The 9,446-nt window shown below is 35.3% G+C and overlaps 2 protein-coding genes across 3 annotated transcripts; one reads left to right on the top strand and one right to left on the bottom strand.

Moving 5' to 3' along the window:
• Nucleotides 1-623: 623 nt before the first annotated feature.
• LOC111486686 (mitochondrial phosphate carrier protein 3, mitochondrial-like) lies at nucleotides 624-4,799 on the bottom strand. 2 transcript variants are annotated; one of them, XR_002718917.1, is made up of 7 exons: nucleotides 4,441-4,799; nucleotides 2,611-2,972; nucleotides 1,992-2,035; nucleotides 1,687-1,901; nucleotides 1,047-1,171; nucleotides 802-917; nucleotides 624-761 (listed from the first exon to the last, which is right to left on the bottom strand). XR_002718917.1 is itself a non-coding variant. In XM_023133907.1 (6 exons), exons 1-6 carry the CDS (start codon nucleotides 4,747-4,749, stop codon nucleotides 857-859), a joined length of 1,116 nt encoding a protein of 371 aa, XP_022989675.1. In that variant the 5' UTR covers nucleotides 4,750-4,799; the 3' UTR covers nucleotides 624-856. The 2 variants fall into 2 exon arrangements, 1 of the variants encoding a protein (XP_022989675.1); XM_023133907.1 differs by having other exon boundaries at nucleotides 624-917.
• Nucleotides 4,800-6,692: 1,893 nt separating this feature from the next.
• Nucleotides 6,693-8,442, top strand: LOC111486585. The gene is made up of 2 exons (XM_023133754.1): nucleotides 6,693-6,869; nucleotides 7,745-8,442. Exons 1-2 carry the CDS (start codon nucleotides 6,806-6,808, stop codon nucleotides 8,440-8,442), a joined length of 762 nt encoding a protein of 253 aa, XP_022989522.1. The 5' UTR covers nucleotides 6,693-6,805.
• The last annotated feature ends 1,004 nt before the right edge of the window (nucleotides 8,443-9,446 follow it).

Below are 9,446 nucleotides of genomic sequence, written 5' to 3'. Positions count from 1 at the left end.
AAACCATATTGTCTTTTTTATGTCGTTCTTTTATTGTCTTTTTAGAGTTGTATATAAATGGTAGTGGTGCGTATTAGATATGATTGGAGAATACCTCTATGGATTAATATTTGCGTGTTACTTGATTTATTTAATTTTTTAACGATTATTTTCCTTTTACAATATTTGGAGGGGGGTGAATTGAATCTTTGATCTCCTTATTGATAGTAATAATAATCTTTGATGTAGTGTTAGACTATTTTTTTTTTCCAAAGTAATATATTAGAATTTAGTTTGTTTTATTATTGTTTATTTTATAACTATTGGCAGTGCCGGAGTTTGATTATTTATTTGTCCAACGATTGTTTCCTTATGACTGATTTTAAATCGGGACATATCTCATAAATGTACCTTTTATTTGTTATTTCTCGAGTTAAAAAGATTTAATATCGGAAATTGCATTTATTCTGTTATTTCCTTTTGCTTGGCTTCACAGGTTTTTTTCATTTTGAAGTGCATTTGTGATTTAATCCAATTAGGTATTATTATTATTTTTATTATTTTATTTCTAAACTACCTTGAAGGGCTATAGTAGCATTATAAACATTATAACATAATAGTAGTAATAGTAATAACCATTCTCGTATCCGTTTCAATACTTGCCATTTACGAAAATTTAGAAATACATTCTTAGAGATTGCCTAAGAAAACCAAATCATCTCCTAAAAATAGAAGTAGGACTCACCTAATCTATACACCTCTAATTTTATAATTTTTATTATCCAACGCAGAGGAAGTTTTTTTTTTTTTTTTTTTTATCATTATCGTTTCTGCCGTATAACAAATGTTGGCAGCGATACTGATTCACTCTAGCACCCTACGCACTTGGAATTTCAATGGCGGGGGCAGGGGCAGGGGCAACCCCACCGGTAGTTGGCCTGAAAAGAAAATTAGACGAGGACCCATTAGTAGACCAAAATGTGAGTTATTAAAGAAAAAAAATTGTGAATAATAAATAATAATAACAAACAATAATTATGGAAATGAGGGTTCGTGAAGAAACGTACAATCCGACAAAAACTTTGAATGCGTCGTAGATAACCCACTGAGCTCCAGTGAGGGTTCCAATCATGACTATGCGTAGAGGCAGCCCTCGTGTAAAGAGACCCCATACTCCAAGCTTCTTCACAGCCTGCACCAATACCATGGCGTTCGGCTTTTTAGTTCAAGTTCAATGAAAAAAACTTTATTTTATTCTTTTTTTTTCCAGAATAAATGAAGTTTGTCTTAGGTTGGTTTTAACATATAAAATGAGATTAATTTTTACAGGCCATTTATTTGCCAATCTGAAAATAAAACTGTTTTTAGAAAGAATAAACTATAAAAAATACCATAAAAATTTTCATTTGTTTAAAAGATATTTCTATTATTTTAAAAGTTGCTTAGTAACAATGACCATAGAAATTTCAAAACTCATGTAAAGTGTAGAAGATCTCAACAGGTAATAGTTTTAATCAAAACTCATGAAAAGTTTAGAAGATTTGAATAGGTGAGTTTTAAAATTGTAAAAAGTTAAAAATAATATTATAATTTTTGAAATAATAAAAGTATTTTTGAAATAAATGTAAAATTTAGTGATATTGGGTTATAATTTAGTCTTTCTAGAAAAATGTTTATTGAACTGTTTAGGTGGTCCAAAATACTTACGTCACCAACGGTAGCCCCTTTAGCATTGTTGAGAAAAGAGACCAGATTGTCTGCAGGGTGAGAAACTATAGCACAAGAAACTCCCGCAATATATCCACCAGCAAAGCTGACGCCCAGCTGCAAGGCGCTGCTGCATTCGTTCTTTGGCTTGGGAATGACATGCTTGTAGATGAGCTCCACGAGATTCTCAAATGTTGCAAATTTCATCATTGTATCTGCAAAAACGTAATTGTTTTCTTACTTGTCAGTGTTCCAAAGAAAAAAAAGGAGATGGTCATATAATTGCAATGGAAACATAAACTTACATGGGATCTGACGCCCCCATAGAGGAACAATACCCTTGTACAACCTGCAAGAACAAATTAGATAGTAAATAAAACCCTGATCGTAAAATTAAACTTCATCGGTTGAGGATTGTTGGGAATGAGTTCTATGTTGGCTAATTTAGAGAATAATCATGAGTTTATAGGTGAGGAATACTAACTCCATTGGTATGAAGCCTTTTGAAGAATCCCAAAGCAAAACCATGAGAGCTTTGAGTCTCGAAGGTGTAATAAAAAAGTGTCAAACAAATGATGTACTTTGTTCGAGGGCTCCAAAGAACGAAGTCGAGACTCAATTAAGGAGAGACTGTTTGAGAGCTCCATAAACCTTAGGGGAGGCTTATAATAGTGTACTTTGTTTGAGGGGAAGATTGTTGAGGATGGTTGAGAGTGAGTCCCCCATTGGCTAATTGGCTAATTTAAGGAAGAATTCATGAATTTATAAATGAGGAATACTAACTCCATTGATATGAGTCATTTTGGGAAAGCCCAAAGCAAAGCCATGAGAACTTATGCTTAAAGTAGACCCTACGTAATCACAGCATCATCCTAAAAATTTGTAAGTTAATCGGTTTGCAGAAGATGATAAGAGTGAGATTACCCCAGGGCACCTTCAGATCTGACGAATTTGGGAAGGCCATCTGACAGACCTCTAGCAAAACCAGGCTGAGTTTGAACTCTAACTTTAACAGCTTCAAATGGGCAAAGTGCAACATCTGCAATCACTTCAGCAGATGCAGAGCCAGCAAGATAGATCAAGGTCTTGTACTTTGCTGCATACTCTGGACCAGCTATGTCGGAATAGTATTTCTTAAAGAATTCATAGATACCATACTTGCAAGCACCCTGAGCACTGTAACCCAGAAAAGTTGGCGCCCAACCCCTGAAGAAGCCCCTGATTCCTTGCTCCTTTAAAAGAACTCCAAAACCTGATGAAATGCTCTTGTATTTCACAGGGTCAATCTGAACAAAAAGAATGTTGGCATTGGCTGAATTGAATACATATGGAAATGTCGTGTATCACAGGGAAATAAAAATTGATTGATGATGAAAAGTATGTTAAAAACAGTAGAAATACAGTATTAGTATGACCAAGCCACGATATTCAAACATTTGAGCATACTTTACTTTAACTATTCGTTGGAAAGAATAAATATCCTACTCACGTCAGCTGCTACAATGGAAAAATCAATGTTAATAAGATAACAATTGCATTTGAAAATGATGACAATCACTAAACGGCAATCTTGCCAACTGACAAAAGCAAAGTTTCAAAAACTATTAAAATTTGAAGCATATTATAAGGTGAGTGAATCCAAAAGAAAACATCAAAGTGCATGTAGTATTCAACCTATAATGATCAAGAACATCAAATATTTCATTCGATTAATTTCAGTTCAGAAGAAACGCTAGCGTATGTGCAAACAAACTTAATTTGCTAATAGTTCTTTTACGTGATTGAAATAAAAAAAAAAAAAAAAAAAAAGAAAGAATAATAATACAGAACAACAAAAACATGAATTAAGTGGTGATTTAACATTTATTTGGATGCCAGAGAAGACAGAGTAATTTTCTATATCTGGATACATTTTGCAAAGATCGAATGTAAAACTGTAAAAAAACTCCTAAAACTATAGGATCAAGTTTCAGCAACAAACAGTTCGGTGTAGAATATGAAGAATCGTCAAACGTTGACGTTCTAGAAAAAGGAGAGAGGAGAGTTTGAATTATCACAGAGATTTCCATTCCTACACGTTTATTCTTTATTTATTTTTTAAATATTCATTTTGTATCCAATGTGAGAGAGTGACACGTCCATCTCATTAGTCTTTGTTTCTTTATTTCTGTTTAAAGAAGAAAGAGATACAGTGTTGAATAATGATAACAGTAAAATACATAAATCCAATTTTGTCTTACTGATTAAAATCTCAACATAGCTCTGTTGAGCGCAAATCCACTCGAACGGCAGGACAGACTAGTAAGTTTCAGATACAGAGCATCATTTCATTATATATGTCTGCTTATTTACATGTGATATTTAAGAGATTTCATACAGGATTTCCTCGTTTTAACATCCTCATAAATTATTTATTTATCTTACTATCATTCTGATGCCTAAATATTTTGATCATCCAGACACGATCAAGCATCCATACTAGAAACAAGCAAGCAATTCGATCCGATCGAAGTCACCGATCCATCAAGCAAGAAAAATATTAAAAATATATTTATATAGTTATTTAGAAAAAGTTAAGTCAAATTGATAAATAAACAAGTCACTCAAATTTTTCTAAATTAAAACAAACACTTCAGTAATCAGACATTTCTGAGATACGTCTGTACAGATCAAAACAAATTCGCTGGAATTACTTCAGAAACTAATTTTTGTGTCTAAACATTTTCCGCTACAACTAAAGAAGGCAGTACGCACCTGCATATTGCACTTGATGAGATCGAGAGGAGTGACGGCCGTGTGAGTGAGACCACAACTGAGGCTTCCACCGAAGGCACAGGCAGCATAGAAAGCCGGCGAATACATCTCCAGTTTCTTTCTCGGTTCACTCGGAGACGGAATCGCGAAGACCTTCCTCGGTGTAGATTCGACAATCGGAGATGGCGATGGCGACGGCGATACACAAGGATCATTGGAGCGAAGCATCTTCTGGAACGGAATGGCCGAAGACGAGTAGAGGAAAGTAGGAATCAGAGAGGAACGGGTCTGAGATTCTGAGATGGCCATGGAAGAAAGAGCGAGAGCGAGAGAGAGAGGGAAATGCAAAATGCTTTGGTAATACCATTCAATTCAAAGATGAAGAGTTGTGGTATTTATACCTCTCCCAAATTCCCAACAAAATTTGGAAATTCTAATTTTTAATTGGTGAGTGAGAGACCATTTCCACGCTTTTTCCAAGCTTTTTCCCGCGCTTTGAAATTGTAACTAACTCCCACGTGGCAACTTCTTCAACTTTTGACTCTCACATTCCTCTCAAATTACAATTATGCCATTTACATAAGAAAATTTTCTAACTTGCTAAAAAAACAGGCTAAATTTTGTTGAATTTATAACACTACCCTTATACATCATTTATTTAAAAAATATTTTTACTCTTTTTAAAATTACAACACCACCCTTAGCATTTCAAAAGTATCTCGAGATTAGAAATGAAAAGCCAACATGACAATAACCTAAAATGATGTGACAATGACAGAAAAAATTGTTTCAATTAACCTTTAAAAGACAATATGTCGGTCTACTTTACACAATATTCTATTAGTTTTTTCTCGTTAAAGGGCAGTTTAGGTAATATCAAAATCCATAGGCATTTGCTTTGATAATTTAGCTAACACGTTTTATATCATTTTTCATAATTTGACACATCATTAAATGATATATTATTTTATTTTTTGACACAAGATCAGTGGCCCAACCAATTGGGAGAGAATCGATAGATTCTTCTTCGAGAGCAATTCATCCTTCCGGAAAGCAGCATACAACTCTCCAAAATGAATGGGCATAAAGCATCTATAGGTTACTTTTTAAGTCCACCGTCAAAGGGTTTGGTTCCGTGGAAACATTTTATCATTGGATTTCTCGATTTCACACGAGCTTTTCTCCAATGCTTCTATTATTGTATGTATCTAGTATGAAAAAAAAGAAAATCAATATTACAATATACCAAAAAAATTGAGTAAAAATGGTCGAATAAAAAGGATTAATTTAGAAGAAGAGGAAAAAAGAATGACTTAAAAAATTACAAAATGAGAAAATATAGAGAATAATTGCACAGGCGATGGCAATTGGGTAATTAGAGCAGCAAAGAGGGGCAGTTCATATGATAAAAATGTATGAGAATATTAAGAGCCGCCGTTGAATTCAACTAAAATTATTTTTCTTCCTTCTCAATAAAGCTTTCTTACTTTTCCACGCCTTTTGCTTTATGAGCACTGCATTTCATTTTTTTTTAGTTCAAAAACCAAAATAATCTAATTTTTTAAAGCAATTTTCAATTTTGTTTGGTAAATTCTTGTTACATAATAAAAATAAGATAATTATTTTTTAGGATTTTTTTGGTGGATACATTCCTTACCTGACTGACCGAACCTTTGACGATCGTGCAAATCATTCAATAACGATAAATATATGTGATCACTAAATTTCCAGAGTTCTGAAAAAAAGAGAACACGAACAAAAATATATTAAATCAATAATATTTTTTTTGTGGTACCTATTAGAAATTAGGGATCTAGGATTTCAAGAATTGTATGATATTGTTCCTTTGAGTATAAGGTTTCATGACTTTGCTTTAAACTTTCCCCCAAAAGGCTTCATACCAATAGAGATGTATTCATTTACTTGAAAACTCAGGATTATTCCTTAAATTAGCCAATGCGAGACTAACTTCCAATAATCCTCAAGAGTACCCTCACAAAAATATATATATCGAAGAATTTTGTCTTTTTGGTTAGTTCAACCGTTGCAAAAGTGTGAAAAATCAAAGTATCGACCTTTGAAATGGAACTACACAAGAAATGCTAGAAAAATATCAGCTATATATATATTTTGCAAAACATTAAAGGGAGCAATAACTTTTTCATTTAAAATTGAATTTGAATTTAAATTAATTTATACAACAACTGATATTTTAAAAGAAAAATAAATAAATAAATAAAAATAAAGGGAAGAGATCCATTACCTCCATTTTCAGCCTTCTAGATTCTCATGCCCCTTTGCCTTTGTCCTTTGCTTTTCAAACACCTTCACTTCACAATTGTTAGCATTCAGAAAACACATTGCAATGGAAAAACAAAGCCTCCTTTGTTTAACAGATACAAGCAGCTCAGACAGTCCAATTCATCCAGGTTTTTTCTCTCTCCAATCTCGATTTCAATTTAGTTTCTATACTTTCAAACGGTCGATGTAATGACTTAGGCCCACCACTAGTAGATATTGTTCTCTTTCGGCTTTCCCTTTCGGACTTCTCTTCAAGGTTTTAAAGCGCGTCTGCTAAGGGAAAGTTTTCACACACTTATAAATGATGTTTTGTTTAGGGTTTAAAGTTTAGGTATCAGATTCATGCCCTAAACTTAGTCATGTCAATAGAATTCTTAAATGTTGAACAAAGAATTGTGAGCTTCGAAGGTGTAGTAAAAAAGTGACTAAAGTGTCGAACAAAGGTTGTACTTTCTTCGAGGGCTCCCAAGGAGTCGAGCCTCGATAAGGGAAGGCTCTATGTGGTACTTGGTTCGAGGGAAGGAGTGTTGAGGATTGTTGGGAGGGAGTCCCACTTTGACTAATTTAGGGAATGATCAATACTAACTCCATTGGTACGAGGTCTTTTGGGGAAACTCAAAGCAAAACCACGAGAACTTATGCTCAAAGTGGATAATATCATACAATTATGGAGAGTCGCAATAATAATTGCATTGTAGCATAGTTAGCGATAAAAATCCATTAACAAGTAAGAGATCATATCTATCTATCTAATTTGGATTGTGATGTCGCACATTGGTTAGGGAGAAGAACAAAACACCCTTTATAAGTGTGTGAAAACCTTCCCCTAGCAGACACGTTTTAAAGTCTTGAGGGAAAGCCCGAAAGGGAAAGCCTAAAGAGGACAATATTTACTGGTCATTAAAGTCGATCTATACAGGGATGTTTGTGAAGATTCAGCCAAAAAGAGGGACTAAATTGCAAATTTTAAAACCGAAAAGATAACCAGTTCCAATTGTTTCAGATATAGACAAGAAAATGAAGGCCATAGTGACCCTTTTGGACGAAGATGAGCATTACCAAAACAGAAAACTAGAAATCAAATACATGCTTGAAGAGTACAACAGATCTTACCATTCCTTGGCTGAAAAATATGACTGTTTAAAGTTCATATTTGTTAACACTGTCTACTCCGCGTCGTCTTCGTCTTCCGACACCGAGATATTTCGATGCAAAATCAGACATCCGGATATCCAATCCGCTGATGTCGATCTCTGCCTCAATGGCATCTTCGACAAGGAGTTCCTGATCAAGATAAGAGAAGAAGTAAGCGATAATAAAACATATGGAAGAATCACAGCATGTCCGGAGATCGATAGCGCTGAAAAAAGGATGAACAAGTTTGAAACACGAAAGATTAGAGATTTAAATCCATCCGTGGCTATTGCGAAGTGGGAGAGTAGGTGTAATGAACTAAACTCACAAGTGACAATGCTCATGAAGGAAAACCTGCAGCATCAAGAGGAGTTAGCTAGGAGAAACAATCAGAAGATAGCAGCCATTAAAGAGCTTCAGCAACAGATACATTGCCTAAAGAGTGAGAAGAGAGCCCTCCAGAGTTCCCTTAGATTCACCAAAGAAAAGTTTAAGTCATATCGCTCTCCGATATCGCGATTGGCTGAAATGATTTCGAACAAACTTCGGCGGCGAGGTTGTTCTTGACATGAACTTCAGTTGCATAACAACGGATACGTCCATATTCGATCCGAACATACTCGATACCGTGATCTGTAATTGAAATTTATACTCAAGCTGGCTCTTTTCTGATGTATTATGAGCGTTTGTTGTGCATTCAGGACATTGATGAATGAAATTAAGCAGATAACAATATGCAGAGAAGTTTTCAGCAGGTTATAAGCTTCTAGCAAGATAAGTTTTTGGAGGCAAGCATATGACACATGTACCTTTGATCTTCCATCAAATGACAAATAAAGAATCCAATCTTTATCATACCTCTGTAAACATGACTTGGTGTAACAGTTCAAGCCCACCGCTAGCAGATATTGTCGGTTTTGGCTCGTTGCATATCGCTGTCAAACTCATGACTTTAAAACGCGTCTACTAGGGAGAGGTTTCCAGGCCCTTATAAGGGATGCTTTGTTCCCTTCTCCAACCGATGTGAGATCTCACAATCTACCCCTCTTGGGACCTAGCATCCTCGTTAGCACACCGTCCAGTGTCTGGCTCTAATACCCTTTGTAACCGCCCAAGCCCACCACTAGCAGATATTGTCCGTTTTGGCCCATTACGTATTGCCATCAGCTTCACGGTTTTAAAACATGTCTACTAGAGAAGGTTTTCACACGCTTATAAGAAATGCTTCGTTCCCCTCTCCAACCAATGTGAGATCTCACAATTCACCTCCCTTGGAGCCAGCGTCCTCGCTAGCACACTGTCCAGTGTCTGGCTCTGATACCATTTGTAACAGCTCAAGCCCACCGCTAGCAGATATTGTCCGTTTTGGTCTGTTACGTATCGACATCAGCCTCACAGTTTTAAAATGCGTCTAGAGGTTTCCACACTCTTATAAGAACCCTTTCCAACTGACGTGGGACTTAGAGAATCAAACACCTTCCTAGAAAGAAAAGGATGCCCACGTTTTGCATACACATCCATCAATGTGTTTCCAACTCCACCGCTCCCATCAAAGCCTTTCTTTACCACAA

Source organism: Cucurbita maxima, unplaced genomic scaffold, assembly GCF_002738345.1.
Source record: "Cucurbita maxima cultivar Rimu unplaced genomic scaffold, Cmax_1.0 Cma_Scf00011, whole genome shotgun sequence".
Classification (NCBI taxonomy): Eukaryota; Viridiplantae; Streptophyta; class Magnoliopsida; order Cucurbitales; family Cucurbitaceae; genus Cucurbita; species Cucurbita maxima.
The sequence above is the reverse complement of the archived record's forward strand: the minus strand, read 5'-3'. Positions and strand labels throughout refer to the sequence as shown.

What these genes read in the sequence shown, in the direction of transcription:
- LOC111486585 (XM_023133754.1), top strand. Translation starts at nt 6,806, where the DNA reads ATGGAAAAACAAAGCCTCCTTTGTTTAACAGATACAAGCAGCTCAGAC. An exon ending in AGACAGTCCAATTCATCCAG is followed by an intron (nt 6,870 to 7,744) that starts GTTTTTTCTCTC and finishes CAATTGTTTCAG; the next exon opens with ATATAGACAAGAAAATGAAG.
- LOC111486686 (XM_023133907.1), bottom strand. Translation starts at nt 4,749, where the DNA reads ATGGCCATCTCAGAATCTCAGACCCGTTCCTCTCTGATTCCTACTTTC. An exon ending in TCATCAAGTGCAATATGCAG is followed by an intron (nt 2,973 to 4,440) that starts GTGCGTACTGCC and finishes CTTTTTGTTCAG; the next exon opens with ATTGACCCTGTGAAATACAA. An exon ending in AGATCTGAAGGTGCCCTGGG is followed by an intron (nt 2,036 to 2,610) that starts GTAATCTCACTC and finishes TTGTTCTTGCAG; the next exon opens with GTTGTACAAGGGTATTGTTC.